Source organism: Ranitomeya variabilis, chromosome 1 (genome assembly GCF_051348905.1).
Source record: "Ranitomeya variabilis isolate aRanVar5 chromosome 1, aRanVar5.hap1, whole genome shotgun sequence".
NCBI lineage: Eukaryota > Metazoa > Chordata > Amphibia > Anura > Dendrobatidae > Ranitomeya > Ranitomeya variabilis.
In genome coordinates this window covers 724,211,756-724,230,480 of record NC_135232.1, presented here as the reverse complement: position 1 = coordinate 724,230,480, position 18,725 = coordinate 724,211,756, and the positions used below count along the sequence as shown (strand labels likewise).

The following is an 18,725-nucleotide window of genomic DNA, read 5'->3' as shown; positions in this document are numbered from 1 at the left end:
AGGACGTCCATCAGCTTGGATGTCTCATTCCTCTTCAGGCCAGTGTCGGCGTGGGAAGTTGAGGTGAGTATTTCCCATCCCATCTCTCCTCCGGCGGTCGCTGACCTGTAATTTAGGCCCCAGCTTCTGCCAGGGCCTACTTCCGGTGCCGCGCTCCGTCCACTTCCGCTTTCATCGGTTGGGCTTTCTCCTGCCCGACAATCTCTTTACTCCCCGCCCACCGGCGCCATCTTGGTGCTCCTGGGCCCATGACTTCTACGCCGCTGCTTGGCGCCACATCGCAGCAGGGCGCACGTTCCAGCGCCCTTTCAGCGGTCACCATCTGCGGTTCATCCAGACTGCAGCCGGGTTCTTTTTTTTTTTTTCCCCAGCACATGCTTTCTCCGGCGGGGTCCCCTGCATCCTCCTTAGGTTGCCGTCTCATCGCTGGTGCCCTGGACCTGTGCCATGATGCCGGTCGCAGCTACAGCCGGGAGCAGTCTACAGGACTCTACTATTACTGTGAGTAGTTCTGCTATGCAGTCTATTACTCCCCTCTCCTGTTCCCCTAACCTTCGGGCATCATTTAGTGGGTCTGCCCCCAGGCCTAATCCTATAAGGAGAGCGTTCCCGTCCTCCTGCTTCCTCTTGTCAGCTGCAGCAACTCCCTGTCCAGGAGTCCCTACCCCGGGTGAGACCGAGACCCCTATCCCTGGGTGGGCTTTCCTTCTGTCTCAGTCTGGGGCGGACCTCACCAGGATGTCACGACCTTGGTGTCCGTGCATTACCGCAATTGCTACACTGTGTTCCAAATTATTATGCAAATAATGTTTCCTCATATTTTCTCTAAATTACCTATCTGAATTGCAGTCATTGTTATTTTCCAGTCATCTACTATTCTAGTATAATTGCAATGTTTTGGAAAAAACTGCCTATGAAAACAGTATCTTTTTAAAAAAAAATAAACACTCAAAATGCATGTTCCAAATTATTATGCACAGCAGAGTTTTCAACCTTTTTTATTTTATTTTGAACAAAAAAATGGTCAATTGTGAAGTTATAAGCATTATCAGCTTATTACAAAATGAAATCAAACAGTTTTCAAGTGAAAACTTTATTCTAGGTGATGTTACATTTGCACATAGGACCCCTTGTTTGAAAGAAGCTTCTGAACTCTCTCGTCCATTGAATTTGTCAGTTTTTGGATGGTTTCTGCTTCAATTGTTTTGCATGTGGACAGAATACCCTCCCAGAGCTGTTGCTTAGATGTGAACTGCCTCCCGCCATCATAGACACTCCTTTTGATGATGCTCCAGAGGTTCTCAATGGGGTTGAGGTCAGGGGAAGATGGTGGCCACACCATAAGCTTGTCCTCTTTTATGCCCATAGCAGCCAGAGATGCAGATGTGTTTTTTTGCAGCATGAGACGGTGCATTATCATGCATGAAAATGATCTTGCTGCGGAAAGCATGGTTCTTCCTCTTGAACCATGGCAGGAAGTGTTTTTAGAAACTCCACATAGATTATGTAGTTCATCTTTACCCCTTCAGGGATCATAAAGGGGCCGACAATCTCTCTCCCCATGATTCCAGCCCAAAACATTACTCCACCTCCTCCTTGTTGGCCCCTTAGCCGTGTTTTCATGGGGTGTCCATCAACCAGCCATCCTCCACTCCATCCATCTGGACCATCGAGCGTTGCATGGCACTCATCGGTGAACAAAACAGTTTGGAAGTCAGTCTTCATGTATCGTTTGGCCCACTGGAGCTGTTTCTGCTAGTGCGCAGTGGATAGAGGTGGCCGACAGGATGGCTTACGCACCTCTGAAGGACCCTGCATCTTGTTGTTCTGGGGACGTTGGAGGCACCAGCAGCTTCAAAAACTTGTCTGCTGCTATGACAAGGCATTTTTGCAGCTGCTCTTTTAACCTTACGCAATTGCCTGTTGGAAAGGGTCCTCAATTTTTCCTTATCAGCACGCACACGTGTGTGCTGGGAATCAGCTACATACTTCTTGATTGTGCGATGATCACGATGAAGTGTCTTGGCAATGTTGATTGTAGTCATGCCTTGACCTAAATACTCCACAATTTGTTGCTTCTCAGCAGCCGACACATCCTTTTTCTTTCCCATTTTGGCCAAAAATGTAGGCTGCTTAATAATGTGGAACAGCCTTTTTAAGTAGTCTTGCATTTATTTGGACACACCTGCCAAACTAATTTGCACAGGTATCTGCAATTGCTTTCAGTGATATAAAGAGCCCTGACACACATCACCATCAATGAGTTTAAATGACAAACAAAAAAATTCTAACCTTATCACTCCTAAATTCTTTGTGCATAATAATTTGGAACACAGTATAGTGGGTCACAGGATTTTCCGTCCAGCCTTGTTCAACTCAGGCCACAAGAGATACAGAGCAAAATTCTAGGTTCCTTTTTTTCGGAGGGATACAGGGTGAACAGTCACACCTGTAATCCCACATTATGGACTATGAGTACGGCATGTACTGCCACCCCGTATCCTCATAGATCCGACAGCAGGACCATGATCCTAACACACAAGCGTGCTTAGAGGTTCGGTCTCAGCTCCATTCCCCACCCACTCACCTTCCAGAGCCTGTCTGTTGGAGGAGACCAGGACGTCCACCATCAGCCCCATGGACGTCTGACACCTTTCTTTCCCGCTCCATCTTGCCCTCCGGTCTGGACCGGTGAGATCCCTCTTCCTGATCCTCCTCTCTCGAGAGAGAGACGGGCTTCCTCGGTCATGTTTGCAGAGGAAGTTTCAGACTTGGTTTCACTACAGGTACATAACCTTATTGTTGCGATCAACCAGACCCTAAGCATCATGGATACCTCTACGTAACCCGCAGAATAGGCGGTTTCGTTTAGACGGTCAAACCACCTTCCAAGGTCTTTGCCCCACACACACTGAATTTGTGGTGGTACTTGCCAGGGGAAATGCGAGCCATACCAGATGCTTTCAGACAGGGAAGCATCTCTGCATCCTATTTTCCTTCTCTCCTGAGCTCATCGCTAACTGGACTGATTCCTCGGCAGGAAGCGGGCAATTCTGGACTCGTCAGTTCCCAGACTGTCTACCAACTTGGCATGGGTTCCAAGGATACAATTATACAATCGCTGGATAAATCAGCCTTTGAAACGGCTGCTTCTACTTTGTGCTTCGGCCATTGCCTCTACCTGGGTCTCAAGGACCATAGATAGATGGACCAAACAGCCTTGTAAGAGCACCCCGGCTGGAGCTCCTCCGGGGGAGCTAGCTGACCTGAAGGACCAGATTTCCTATGCAGGGAGATATTTGGTATCTGCCTCCCTAGATGCGCGGCTTGTGCAGCTCACGCGTCCAGCAATATGGTGGCCATCCGACGGAATATTCGACTCTACACACAGCAGGCGGACTTGTCTTCAAGAAGTCCCTTACCGGCCTCCCCTTCCAGGTGGCCTGTCTCTTTGGCTACATGCTGGAACAAATTATTAATGACGCCATGGGAGGCACGAGTTCCCTTTGTCTTTTCGCTGCTTTGCGGCGTCAGAAGATTCCTCTAGCTAACACAGACTGCAATCTCGTCTGGCTAGAGAAAAGGCTTCCTTTAAGCCTACCCCTTCCCGGCGTTCCCGCAACTTCCATGGTTGGTCCACCAGGCCTAGACCTGGCAGATCTTCCTCGGCATAACTCGTGCTAACGGCCCAGCGTTTCTTCCAGTTTGGGCGGGCATCTCCTGCCTTTTTCAGGGATGTTTGGCTGGCTTCGGTGGAGGATACTTAGATTCGCGGCCCGGAATCGCTTATTCGAATCCCGCCCTCTAAAAATCCTCCTCTGATCCCAGGTTTCTTTGCGTCCATTACCTTCCTTCTTTGTTCGGAGGTTATTGTTTATCGGTCGTCCATGACAGCACTACGGAGAGAGGGGATCCGCCCTTCAGGAACAGGAAACCTACAGATACATAAGGGCGGCACCTCTCCCACGCATCTGTTGGTTTCCTGTTCCTGGAGGACAGGATTCCCTGCAGATACGACTTCGTTTCTCCTATCAATACCCAGGCCGGCTGTCCGACCCAGGTAGCGAGGGGGTCTCCTACCTCGGGCAGTGCGGGTCCCTGGAAGCGCCACGGTGGGTCCGGGTAGGGCTCCACGACAGTGAGCGGTGCAGTGTGGAGCGACGTCCGGAGGAGGTCCATCCTCAGTGATCAGCGAGGTGAGTATGCCCCCCCCCCCCCCGGGGTCCGCTCACCCTCCTGGGCCTTGGTCTTCCCCGCCTCTAGTCCCCGGCGGAGCGGTGTGGGGCGGTGCCCTGTGCGCTCCTTTTTGGTCGGCAGGCCGGGGGTCGGGCGCTGGCTTCTGCCGCTTTCGCCGCTGTGCTGCGGCCACGGGCGGCGGTGGTGTAGCGGCGGGCGGCTAGGGGGTCCGGCGGCGCCGTCCCCGGCTTCCGGGTGCGTTCCTGAGCCCTCAGGCCGATACCGGAAGTGACATGCAGGGGGCGGGGCCAAAACCGGAAGTCGGACGCCGGCCGGTTTTTTACAAAAAAACACCGCTATCCTGCATGCGGCGGAGGCGGGGGGGGCACGGATTTGCAGGTGGAGGAAAAGATTCTGGCCACACACCTGCACATGTTCCGGATTCGGGGGTGGGCTATATATAGCCGAGCATAGCGCTGCAGGGCTGCTTGTGAGCCCATCTGCAGCTATGGATGAGCCAGAAGCTGCCGTCGGTCTGCTGGAGCAGGAGCAGGACAGATCCTCAGAGAAGTCCCATGCGAACCCCCAGCCGAAAGCCCGCGGAAGCAGTAACCAGCCCGGTCGCAGATATAAACAGAAGGATCTGGACCGACCCCCCCCAGTAATCCGGTACCTACCGCTACTGCCTGGGTAAGAGATCTTCGTGAATGTACCCTGATGCAGTCTTTTCCTATGTTTATTTCCGTAGGGGAAAAAAAGCGCTAGTAAAACAAAAAACAAGGAGTGCGCGCTATGTGCTTGCCCTTTGCCAGACGCCTACCCTAAGAGACTTTGTCAGTCGTGTGTACGGCAGACGGTAGGAAATAAATTGATGGGAACTCTGATAGCGGTAGCACCAGATAAATTACATAGCCTTTTTTCTCCGCTCCCATAGGTGGCGGAAGAATCTCCTGATTTCACATCAAACCTTAGGGAGATTATCAGGAAGGAGGTGAAAGATTCCCTGAAATCCCTGTCCCGGGAGCCTTCCAAAAGAAGAAGGGAACCTAGCGCCTCAGATTCGGATTCGTCCGCTGGCCCTAGTAGGGAGAATGAGTCAGTTGCCTCTGTCTCCTCAGCGTCCTCTTCGGAAGAGGAGTCTAACCGGTTCTGTTTCCCATTGGACCAAATGGACAAACTAATTAAATCAGTTAGATCCACCATGGGGGTGGCTGATGAAAGGCCAGAACTCTCAGCACAGGACCTAATGTTTGGCGGTCTAGACCCTAAAAAACGTAGGTCTTTTCCGCTCAATGACAAGGTCCAGAACCTCATCAAAAGGGAATGGAAAAAACCAGAGAAGAAAGGCTCTTTTCCACCTGCCTTTAAGCGTAGATATCCCTTTGAGGACCCCATGGTGAACACATGGGATAAAGCGCCGAAATTGGACGCAGCGGTGTCTAAGGCGTCTAAAAAATCATCTATCCCCTTCGACGACATGGCTTCCCTAAAGGATCCTCTCGATAAGAAGGCTGACTCATTCCTTAAAGGGACATAGGCGATGTCGGCGGGTGCCCTGAGACCTGCTGTAGCCGCAACATGTGCAGCCAGATCGATGATGGTCTGGCTGGATCAGCTAGGGTCTAAGTTGGAAGGGGGTGTTTCCAGAGATTCTATGTTGAAATTCCTGCCAACTATTCAGAATGCCGCTGCCTTTCTCGCGGATGCATCTGCGGATTCGGCAAGAATGGCGGCTAGGGCGGCCGGACTATCAAACGCAGCACGCAGGGCCCTATGGCTGAAATGTTGGCCGGGTGACCTTCAATCCAGATCCCGTCTGTGCTCTATCCCATGCGAAGAGGAATACCTGTTTGGTCCAGTCCTAGACGAACTGCTGGAGAAAGCTGGAGACGAGAAGAAGAAGTTTCCCAATCTACCAACTACCTCTTACAGGCGTCCCTTCGCAGGGAAGAGATTCTTTCGGAGGAGACCAGCCAGAGACCAGAGCAGATGGGATGAGAAAAAGAAGAAAGGTACTGGATTTATGTTTGGAGGTGGAGGACGTCAGGAGCCATCCCGTGAGGTCAAAAAACCACCCCAATGACTAGTCGCCCCGGTGGGAGGTAGACTATCTGCCTTCTACCCGGCCTGGTCCAAAATCTCCAGTAGTGATTGGATTTTGGGGTTAATAGCTACGGGTCTGCGGCTAGAGTTCTCTTCTATCCCTCAGAACTTCTTCAGAATTACCCCACTCAGGTCCTCTCCAGCAGAACAGGCGGCCCTGGAAGCAGAAGTTCACGACCTGCTCAATAAGAATGTCCTGTCAGAGGTTCCGGAAGGAGAACAGGGTAGAGGATTCTACTCTCCTCTATTCCTAATAAGTAAACCTGACGGCTCCTTCAGAACAATTATTAACCTTAGGGCTCTTAATAATTTCCTGACCGTTCAATCATTTAAGATGGAAACTATTAACACCGCAATAAAGCTGCTGTTTAAAAACTGCTTTATGGTAGTATTGGATTTGAAGGACGCCTATTACCATATCCCTATTTATGCAGGTCACCAACGATACCTGAGGGTGGCGGTACGGTTGGATGGGGTAGTCAGACACTTTCAGTATAGGGCCCTCCCCTTTGGTATATCGGTCGCCCCTCGGGTGTTTACCAAAGTAATGGCGGAAGTTATGGCACACCTGCATGAGTCCAACATTCTAATAATCCCCTACCTGGACGATCTCCTTATCGTAGGTAAAACGGCGGATCACTGTCTGGAACAGTTACATAAAGTGATGTCTGCTCTGGAGCGTCTGGGGTGGATGCTAAATGTTAAAAAAATCACGCTTACAGGCCATGACGGTGCAGCGATTTTTAGACCTGACCCTGGATTCCCAGGTTCAGGAATGCCGTTTGCCTCAAGAGAAAATTGATCGCTTGCACCTTCAGGTGCTGAGTGCCTCTAAAATCCCCACCATGTCCCTTAGAAGAGCCATGTCTCTGTTGGGCTCTCTCTCGTCCTGTATTCCAGCGGTCCGATGGGCCCAGTATCATACGAGGATACTTCAGGGCGAGGTGCTGTTACAACAAAAAAGGTTGGGGTGTCTGGAGAGCCTGATGACCCTATCCCAAGACGCTATTATGTCCCTCGGATGGTGGCTAGACCAAGAGAACCTGTCCACAGGGGTCCCCTGGGAATATAATGTAACTTGTATAGTCACCTCGGACGCTAGCCCTTCTGGGTGGGGGGGCTCACATGGGGGATACGTTGGTCCAGGGGCTTTGGGATCGGGATCAGATAGAAATGTCTTCCAACCTAAAGGAGTTAACGGCTGTGGAACAGGCAGTTAAATCACTCCTTGTCTATCTACAGGACCACCACGTGCGGGTGTTCTCGGACAATCGGGTCGCCGTGGCATACATAAATCACCAAGGCGGGACTCGTTCCAAATCCCTAATGTGCGTAGCAGATCGTCTATTCCATCTAGCAGAGCAACATCTTCTCTCATTGACGGCTCTTCACATAAGAGGGGCAGAAAACACTACGGCGGATTTCTTAAGCCGCAACACATTGAGGCAGGGAGAGTGGTCCCTGAACGACTCCATCTTCAACCTCATCGTGGAAAGATGGGGTCAACCAGAGGTAGACCTGTTTGCCACAAAAGAAAACAGGAAAGTGGCACAATTCTGCTCTCTCAACCCCAGAGAAAATCCTCTGTCAGTAGACGCCCTCCTCATAGACTGGAACTTCAGGCTAGCCTACGCCTTTCCTCCCCTGTCTCTACTTCCTCTGGTGGTGAGGAAAATCAGGAAGGACAAAGCCACAGTGATAATAATTGCCCCCTTCTGGCCCAGAAGGACGTGGTTTCCATGCCTGAGGGCTATGTCGATATCCGACCCATGGGTCTTACCAGACATCCCGGATCTCCTATCCCAGGGCCCAGTCTACCATCCTCGGGCGGTTGGCCTTCATCTGACGGCGTGGATTTTGAGCGGGCGCTGTTAAAGGATAGGGGGTTCTCTCCGGGCCTCATTAACACTCTGCTGAAGAGCAGAAAAATAATCACCACAAAGATTTATGTCAGGATCTGGAGGAAGTTCCTTCAAAACTCGGGGGTAATAGCTGGTCAGTCAATACCAATAGACCAGATTTTAGAATTCTTACAGAAGGGGTTAGATATGGGGTTATCCCCAAATACACTTAAAGTGCAGGTATCAGCCTTAGGGGCCCTCTTTGGCTGCAACATTGCTGAGAATCACTGGGTCAGCAGATTGATCAGAGCGACAAAACGGTCTAGACCAATGGTGAAGAATAGGGTCATGCCATGGGACCTGAACCTAGTCCTCTCAGCCATTACAGAGGCCCCATTTGAGCCAATTGCATCAGCCTCTATTAAAAATGTATCCCTTAAAGTAGCCTTCCTGGTGGCCCTAACATCGGCACGTAGGATAGGCGACATCCAAGCATTATCCAGGGTTCCCCCTTACATGCAGCTTAGGGATGATAGAGTGATTCTCTCCCCTGATCCAGCATATCTTCCTAAAGTAGTGTCCAGGTTCCACAGAACACAGGAAATAGTTCTTCCATCTTTCCTCCCCAATCCTACTAACGATAAGGAAAGGAAGCTACACACTTTAGATGTAAAAAGATGTATCTTGGAATATCTGGCAGTAACTGATCCCTGGAAGATAGATAACGCCCTATTCGTGTCCTATCAGGGTAGTAGGAAGGGTCATAGGGCATCAAAATATACTTTAGCTAGATGGATCAGGGAGGCTATCTCGCTGGCATACATCTCACAGGGCAAGCCGGCGCCTGAAGGTCTGAAAGCGCATTCCACTAGAGCTATGGCGGCTTCGTGGGCGGAAAGATTGGAGGTGTCGATCGACCAAATTTGTAAGGCTGCTACTTGGTCTTCCCCAAACACATTCTATAACCACTATAGATTGAACTTGGGTGCCTCTTCTGACCTTTCCTTTGGTGTAAGGGTGCTGCAAGCTGTAGTCCCTCCCTAGTTAGTTACTCTCTGTAATTCTCTCCGTAGTGCTGTCATGGACGACCGATAAAGTCTTAGTTACTCACCGGTTAACGGTGTTTTTCGGAGTCCATGACAGCACCTGTACATACCCTCCCGTCTTCTTAAGTTCTGGGTGTACACCTCTTCCTTTATTTATATAATTCACGGGTAGTGAATAGTTAGTTATTGTATCATTGTTTATTATGTATGCTATTAACCTTGGTGGTCCTCTTGTGCTCTGTAAACCAACTGATGCGTGGGAGAGGTGCCGCCCTTATGTATCTGTAGGTTTCCTGTTCCTGAAGGGCGGATCCCCTCTCTCCGTAGTGCTGTCATGGACTCCGAAAAACAACGTTAACCGGTGAGTAACTAAGACTTTCTGTCCCACAGCAGGTACGCTTCACAGGTTTCTATTCAAACCTGCTTGTAGTGCCGAAGAAGAACGGCGCAGTTCGACCCATTCTGTCTCTGAAGTTAGTGAACAGAAGGTTCCGCCTGCGGCAGTTCAGGATGAAGTTCCTCTGTTCAGTTCTGGCTTCCATGGATCCACAGGAATTCCTGTGCTCCATGGATATCCAAGATGCCTTGCTCCATGTCCTGATTTTCCTTGAGGATCAGGGGCCTAGTGCTCATTCTATACCTTGAAGTCATCCTCCTCAAGCCTCTGTCCCTCTCTCAGGCCCAGGAGAGTCTGACCATTGTCCTCGACTCCCTGTCCCGTTTCTGGTGGCTCGCCAACAGAACAAAGTCTTGTCTTGTTCCGAGTCAGCGTCTCGTCCTCTTAGGCATGTTGTTCGACACCGCCAGGGTTTTTCTTCTCGACAGGCGGGCAATTCTCCATACGGAGTTCGCTCTCTGCAGGGCCCTCGGCTGCCTTCCTTCCGTTCAGCTACGACGGTCCTGTGGTGCATGTTGACAGCTCCGTAAGCGTTCTCTTTTGCGCTATTCCACTTGAGACCACTTCAGCAGGCCATCCTTCCTCAGTGGGACACGTCTGTGCTGTCTCTGGATCCTCCAATCCAACTTTCTGTCCGATTCTAATAGCCTCTCAACTGGTGGCTGTCATCCCCTCTCATTCCCCAGGTCCGGTCCTCCCAAGGCAGGTGGTGACGACGGTCACCAGCCTTCCCGGCTGGGGTGTGTTTTTCTCGCCATCCGTCATTGAAGGGGGCGTTGGTCGGAGCAAGAGTCTTCTCCGCCGATCGACACCCTTGAGATAGGGGCCTTTCCTCTTTCCCTGAGTCACTGGGAAAGGCTTCTCAGAGGTCTGCCAGTCAGAATCCAGACGTCCAATGCCTCGGCTGTGGCTTATGTCAATCGCCAGGGAGGGAATCAGTCTCTTGGCAATGGCGGAGGTATCCAAGATCCTCCTCTGGGCAGAGGCGACGGTTTCGGCACTATCCGCAGTGCATATCCCCGGCGTGGACAACTAGGCCGCAGTGTTTTCTCTGCCACGAGGGCCTTGCGGCAGGACAGGGGTCCCTGCTTCAGGAGGTCTTCCTTCAAATTTGCCTTTGATGAGGAACTCCGGACACGGATCTCCTGGCGGCCCGACTGCTTAGGAAGGTTCCACCGTTTGTTTCCAAGTCCGCGTTGTGGATACCGATACTTTGACCATTCCTAGGTTGCAATTTATACTTCCCTTTCTGATCCTCCCTTCCCTTTCTTCCCAGGCTGTTGAAGATCAATGCGGAGGGGATGCCAGTCATTCTGACCTCACCAGATTGTCCCAGAAGGTTCTGGTTCGCTGAGATCGTCCATCTCGTCGTGGACTTCCACTGGAGGCCCCCAGTCAGGTCAGATCTTCTGTACCAGGGACCCATCTGCCGCAGAGTTTTTGGTGGCTCAAGTTAACAGCTTTGCTGTTGAAACCTTCCATTTTGGCCGTTTTCTCTAGATGGGACTTGATGCTGGCCTTGCCCTTAGTTCTCTGAAGGGTCAGATAGCAACCCTTTCCATCCTTTTTCTGAAGTCCCTATCAGAGGTCCTTAGCTACTGGCTATCACGGTACGAAGATTTATATCCGTCCCGTTCTCAGATCAGAACTTTTCTTCAAGTGGCGCATGCGGCTCTCCCGTACCACACTCCCGTGGATCCCTGGGACCTCAATCTTGTTCTGGAGGCTCAGTGGAGTTCCCCCCTTGGGCCTCCCCATGAGCCTCACTGTCTGTTCTGTCCTGCAAGGTGGCGTTTCTCGTGGCCATCTCCACGCGTCTCGGAGTTGGTGGCTCTGTCCTGTCGCCCCATTCCTTGGTTCTTCGCCAGGATAGGGTAGTTTTACGGCCTTCGTCACCTTTTCTTCCCAGGGTGGTGTCCTCCTTTTACTTGAATAAGATCGTCCTTTCCACCTTTGTCCTGCTCCGATCGATTCTCTGGGGCGTTCGCTGAACAGGCTAGACCTGGTCAGGGCGGTGAGGATCTATTTGTCTAGGACCGCCTTCTTTAGGAAGACGGACTGTCTTTTTGTCATTCCAGACGGTACGCCAAGAGGCCTGCCGGCCTCCAAGGTTACAATTGTTCTCTGGATCAGACCTTCCATTCTGGAGGCTCACCGGGTCAAGAACAGAGTGACTCCTCCTGGCATTAAGACTCACTCTGCCTCTGGCAGTGGGCGCCTTCTGGGCGGTACACCATGGGGCATCCGCCCTACAACTTTGCCAGGTGGCAACCTGGTGTTCCGTTCACTCTTTTGTCAAAGGTTATAAGCTCCATACCTGCGCTTCAGCAGTTGCCAGCCTAGGCGGAAGGATCTTGCAGGCAGCAGTGGTGATTCCTCCGACCTGAATGGAGTTTTTCTGCTGTTCCCACCCCAGGGACCGCTTTGGGACGTCCCATGGTTCCTGTGTCCCCCAATGAGAGGCGATAGAGAAAACAGGATTTTTGGTTGCTTACCGTAAAATCTGTTTCTCGGAGCCTTCATTGGGGGACACAGCACCCTCCCAAGTTGAACAGCTCTGTTTATTGTGTTATACTGTTAACGTTTGCGTTCTTTGAACGCTCTTTGAGTGTTTGAAACTGTTAAACTGTAAAGCGCTGCTTAAGTTTGTTGGCGCTGTATAAATGAAGATTATTATTATTATTATTATAATATTATTCTTTCTCCTTTACACGTTGCTTCTCCTACTGCTTTCTCACTAACTGAATATCCTACTTCCTGTCGGTGGGGTGTACACTGCAGAGGAGGAGCTAACTTTTTTATTTGCATAGTGTCAGCCTCCTAGTGGCAGCAGCATACACCCATGGTTCCTGTGTCTCCCAATGAAGGCTCCGAGAAACAGATTTTATGGTAAGCAACCAAAAATCCTGATTTTTCTGATCCTCTTCATGTTAACAATTCTTCCCATTTTCCACTGATTCCTAAATCATGACAACTCATTAAATCCTCCTCTCTGATGTAAGAAGCAATGATTCTTCACATGCTTCTCTGATCTTTTCGTGTCACAGAAGTTCATATCAACCTCCAACCCTTTTCATTAAATGATTCTTCACTTCCTACTCTGATCTCTTTCATCCCAACAATTATTTTCATCCTCAGACCTTTATAATCTGAACGATTCTAAATAATCGCCTTGTGAACTTTTTATCATAACAATTCTGCACATCCTCCTCTGATGCTTTTCTTCTGAATGATTCTTGACATCCTCCTCTGATCCTTTCATCATAGCAATTCTTCACATCCTCCTTTGATTTTTTTTTTAATCTAAACAATTATTTTTATCCTGCTCAGCCCTTTCTACTCTAAACGAATCATAACATTCTTCTGACTTTTCATCTGAACGATTCTTCACATCTCTATATTAGAATGATTATTCACATTCTTCTATGCTCCTTTCATCTGAAGAATTATTTATATCTTCTTAGACCTCTTTTATCTGAACAATCATCACTTCCTTCTCTGATCCTTTTCATTTGAAAGATTCTTCACATCCTCCAGAGCCCTTCATCCTTGCCTCAGAACACTTATTCACATCCTCCTGAGCCTTTCATCCTTTCCTCAGAACACTTATTCACATCCTTTTCTGACCCTTCACCTAAATGATTATTCACATCCTCATTTGATCATTTAAACAGAACGATTCTTCACATGCTACTCTGAATTCTTTCATCAGAATGATTCTTCATGTCCTCCTCTGATCTTTCATCCTAACAAGTATTTGCATTCTCAGACCTTTTCAATTTGACCAGTTCATCGCATTCTGCTCTGATCTTTCATTCAGCATGATTCTTCACCTTTTTCCTTGATCATTCATTGAGTTTGTACATCCACAGTGTCCTCTTTTTCAAGATTTATTTTTCTTTATCACACCATTGTTTGTATACACAGCAAACTAGAAAACCCCAAAAGATTGTCAGTGAAGTCCTAGCCATGACTACTCTAGCAGCTATGACCAGGCCTCGTTCCAAATAGCCCCGATGGCAGAATTTTCCCATCATAATGTGGATTCATACTGTACTAGTCAATGGATTTTGTCCTGAGTACCTGGGTCTCTGGTCTACACCTGGGTCCATACAAGGAAGATCCAACCCTGATGGGGCTTATTTCTATATTGAAGTGGTCATTCAATATATGTTACCATGCGGCCCTCTCAGCTTTATTCCGGTGGGGGAGGAGGATATGTCATGTGCGATAAATCTCTGACATTGTAAATCCTTTTTTTTAGGTTACTCCATATTTGTAGTAAAGGGAGATCTACCTGACTGTGAAGCCGACCAGGTCCTACAAATGGTCCGTGTGCACCAGACGCAGCGGCCGCGGCTCATAGGAGAGGATGCCTCACTAAGAGACCAAAGGTAGAGCAGGCAGGATCTCGCAGATGATCGATTCGAAGAACCCTGGTCCGGCCGCCACGTCAATGGTCTGTGACTGTCAAACGGGAGCCCTGATCGCCACCCTTCTGATTAGAAGGCCCAGATGTCATGTGTGAATATGCCACAATGGTGGGCCTACAAATCAGAATAGGAGCAGGCGATTCTGGAAGCTCAGACCCGTCCAGTGGCCATGGACTATTGATTTGGCCCCTGGACCAGTGAACCAATTCTCTTATCTGTATCCTCAAGGGAGTTATAAGAGTATTACTGCATCAGATGAAGGTGCTGTAGGCATGAAGTAGTCATGAATGGGGCCTGAGTTGAGGGCGATATTAGCCCGCTACTAGGGCGCACCACAGGCCCCATACCATACTCATACATGGAGGAGACCTGTAGGAGGATCCAGGGAGGTATCAGTCACAAGGGATTTTCTGATTTGATCTGTAATTCTCGTTTAGTTCACAGAGGATCGTGCCCGGCATGGAGGATCCTCAGGTGTACGATGGATCCCCCATGATGGACGAGGATGAAGAGAACCTGCAGAGGGCGCTGGCCCTCAGTAGACAACAGATAGACATGGAAGACGAGGAGGCAGATCTCCGCAGAGCAATACGGCTCAGCATGCAAGGTACTGCACCTCCATGGGGTCTAGAGATGATCAACGTAGTGTATCAAACCTTGTCATTTTTAATATCTCTGCTTCCTAGCAATGAATGAAAATTACTGGAGGTTGAAAAATTTACCTGATGAAGGGAGAATTTCCAATTTATTAAAAAATGAACAAGTGGGAAAATTGTGATAAATTGATAAAATCAATGATAGGCAGGATGATAGTTTGTTACAATTTATCTCCAGAGTGGATACAAGCCTTACTTTTAATGTGTATGGGATCCTACAATTTCTAAGGTGCCGCTTTTTTGCATGTGCACCTCTGACACTAAACCACCCCCCATAATACTATCCGTATGTTTCATTGCAGGCGGACACCGCAGCGAATACACAGGAACCTCAGCCCCCTGCGTGCCACAGCCATCAGGGACCTCCACAGAATCTCTCACACAGGAGGAATTGCGCCAAAGACGACAGATGTATTTTGAAAAGTAACGAATCGCATTCATTTAATTTATTATATTGTTTCGTAAAACTGTGAAATGGCTGCAGCTTCATCAAGGAAACTAACCGCACGAATCTCTCTTATAGACAACAGCAGATAAAACACGAACAGTCCTCCGAGGTAAACAACGCAATGACAGACGCTGCTGTAACTGCAGGCACAGGTAACTAATGTAAGCCTCTGTGCGTTCTTTGTCATGTCACCGCTGATCTCTAGTGATGGATAGGCGGCATTCGCAGTGATGTCACCGCCGATCTCTAGTGATGGATAGGAGGCATTCTCAGTGATGTCACCTCTGATCTCTAGTGATGGATAGGAGGCATTCTCAGTGATGTCACCGCTGATCTCTAGTGATGGATAGGAGGCATTCTCAGTGATGTCACCTCTGATCTCTAGTGATGGATAGGAGGCATTCTCAGTGATGTCACCGCTGATCTCTAGTGATGGATAGGAGGCATTCTCAGTGATGTCACCTCTGATCTCTAGTGATGGATAGGAGGCATTCTCAGTGATGTCACCGCTGATCTCTAGTGATGGATAGGAGGCATTCTCAGTGATGTCACCTCTGATCTCTAGTGATGGATAGGAGGCATTCTCAGTGATGTCACCGCTGATCTCTAGTGATGGATAGGGGGCATTCTCAGTGATGTCACCGCTGATCTCTAGTGATGGATAGGAGGCATTCTCAGTGATGTCACCGCTGATCTCTAGTGATGGATAGGAGGCATTCTCAGTGATGTCACCGCTGATCTCTAGTGATGGATAGGAGGCATTCTCAGTGATGTCACCTCTGATCTCTAGTGATGGATAGGAGGCATTCTCAGTGATGTCACCGCTGATCTCTAGTGATGGATAGGAGGCATTCTCAGTGATGTCACCGCTGATCTCTAGTGATGGATAGGAGGCATTCTCAGTGATGTCACCGCTGATCTCTAGTGATGGATAGGAGGCATTCTCAGTGATGTCACCGCCGATCTCTAGTGATGGATAGGAGGCATTCTCAGTGATGTCACCGCCGATCTCTAGTGATGGATAGGAGGCATTCTCAGTGATGTCACCGCCGATCTCTAGAGATGGATAGGAGGCATTCTCAGTGATGTCACCGCTGATCTCTAGTGATGGATAGGAGGCATTCTCAGTGATGTCACCGCTGATCTCTAGTGATGGATAGGAGGCATTCTCAGTGATGTCACCGCCGATCTCTAGTGATGGATAGAAGGCATTCTCAGTGATGTCACCGCTGATCTCTAGTGATGGATAGGAGGCATTCTCAGTGATGTCACCGCTGATCTCTAGTGATGGATAGGAGGCGTTCTCAGTGATGTCACCGCTGATCTCTGGTGATGGATAGGAGGCGTTCTCAGTGATGTCACCGCTGATCTCTGGTGATGGATAGGAGGCGTTCTCAGTGATGTCACCGCTGATCTCTAGTGATGGATAGGAGGCATTCTCAGTGATGTCACCGCTGATCTCTAGTGATGGATAGGAGGCATTCTCAGTGATGTCACCGCTGATCTCTAGTGATGGATAGGAGGCATTCTCAGTGATGTCACCGCTGATCTCTAGTGATGGATAGGAGGCATTCTCAGTGATGTCACCGCTGATCTCTAGTGATGGATAGTCTGGATGTTACAGGTAGATTTCCTTTCCTTCTACAGACTCTATGATGAGTGAAGACGACATGCTCAGAGCCGCCATGAAAATGTCTCTGGACACTGGTGGGACCAAGTCTGAGGACCAGGATAAATGACCATTGGGCTTCGGCCCGTCCACTGTAACGTGTCCTGTGTGAGCTGCTGCTTGTCCTGCAGATATCGCGGATGTACATACTGAACATATCGTCGACCGACGGCAGCTTTTGGATATTTGATGCTTTTATGAATGTCTTTTTAAACGTGTCCGTGTGCGTCCATTATTCATTCTTCACCACCGGAGCAGCGTCTCTTCTGCAGCATCCTCCTGCCCCTTTCTGACGTTACATGACCAAAGCACAAACCCTTCCCCCTCAAAGTCGGCCATCAGAGGTAAAGTCTCTCACCACACATCACTAGCTTCCTTATATGACAGTAATCAGGACAGGGGGCACATGTCTGATGTCTCCTCCGCCATAGTGTTTGAGGAAGTTACTTTGTGGTCCAATTGCTTTTTATTAAAGGGGTTTAGGATATCTAAAGGTATAGGTGAGGGCCACTTTTTTAATATAATTGTCAATAATGAGAGCATTGTACCACTTAAAGAACATCCATAGATTCAGTGCGATTTCTCATGTGCTCATCTGATGTTTTTACATTGCTCCATTTGCCGATTATTATTATTTTGAGATTCCAGGGTATCACTCCGACCAATTATCCATCATGGCCGCTATAAACAATACGTTCCTGATTAAAGTGACGCTGTGATGCCATTCCATTGAGCCTTTGGACTTGTGCGGTGCTGGTAATGTCCCGTCGGCAGGCGCCTGCTCTGCATTTGTTCTGGCAGGAGTGAGTGGCGTCTGAGCATCCCTTTAATAACCTCTCTCTGCCAGGACCATGTACTCACATGAGGTGGCCCCCTCCTGGTGACGGTGCTGTATCCCCCACATATTCCTTTTTTGTGTGTTGTCTTACAGAGCACTCTACACAAAATAAAGAGCTAATTTTATCTTTTCACTAATTTGCGAGACATTATTTAGTACGGACTGATGTCATTAAAAGATTGTTTTATTGATAGAGGGTATCCTGCCGGGCTTGAACTACCCCTTTAAATAAAGCAGCACCATAAAATACAAAAGGGGTACTCTACCAACACATGTGGTACCTGCTCAGAGGCTAGGATACACCTATGGGGGTCAGTCGCAGAACAAATGCAAGAATGAATGGAGTCCTCCGTCTATGTGTTAGAGCAGCCTTTTAGAGATTGGGCAGAGCACATGTGTGAGCACTAGTGATGAGCGAATGTGCTCGGATAAGGTGCTGTCTGAGCATGCTCGGGTGCTAACTGAGTGACTTGGCATGCTTGAAAAATATGTTGGAGTGCCCACGGTTGCAAGTCTCTCAGCTGGTAGACAGCTCCAACACATGCAGAGATTGCTTAAAGGGAACCTGTCACCTGAATTTGGCGGGTCCTTTTTTGGGTCATATGGGCGGTGTTTTCAGGTCTTTTATTAACCCCTTTTTTTTCCCGCTGGCCACACGCTGGTCGCGAAATTGACTTGACATTGATTCGCTTTCCTCCCTAGTTAACGCGTGCGCAAAGCAATCTTCCCTTGCGCACGCGCAGTATCCTTTGCCCAACTGTGGGCAAAGCCAAAATGCATTAGTGCGCATGCATCGGCGCACTATGTCCCGGAACACAGCAAAATACTTCCGGGACATAGTGCGCCGGCGCATGCGCACTAATGGTTTTCGGCTTTGCCCGCAGTTGGGCAAAGCATACTGCGGGTGCGCAAGGCAAGATTGCTTTGCGCACACGTTAACTAGGGAGGAAAGCGAATCAACATCAAGTCAATTTCGCAGCCAGCGGGAAAAAAAAGGGGTTAATAAAAGACCCGAAAACACCGCCCATATGACCCAAAAAAGGACCCGCCAAATTCAGGTGACAGGTTCCCTATAACTGCTGCAAAACATGCAGCCGCGGGGACTCTGTTAGCACCCG

General features: G+C 49.2%; 1 protein-coding gene across 4 annotated transcripts in view; it reads left to right on the top strand.

Moving 5' to 3' along the window:
* Window positions 1-17,744, top strand: part of ATXN3 (ataxin 3) — a 51,507-nt gene extending 33,763 nt beyond the window's left edge. For all 4 annotated transcript variants that reach the window (XM_077267859.1, XM_077267850.1, XM_077267865.1 and 1 more), the window contains 5 exons: window positions 13,828-13,957; window positions 14,434-14,603; window positions 14,955-15,075; window positions 15,176-15,252; window positions 16,748-17,744. In XM_077267859.1, the coding sequence (XP_077123974.1) occupies window positions 13,828-13,957; window positions 14,434-14,603; window positions 14,955-15,075; window positions 15,176-15,252; window positions 16,748-16,839 (590 nt within the window). In that variant the 3' untranslated portion in view covers window positions 16,840-17,744. The remainder of the gene's footprint in view (window positions 1-13,827; window positions 13,958-14,433; window positions 14,604-14,954; window positions 15,076-15,175; window positions 15,253-16,747) is intronic.
* The last annotated feature ends 981 nt before the right edge of the window (window positions 17,745-18,725 follow it).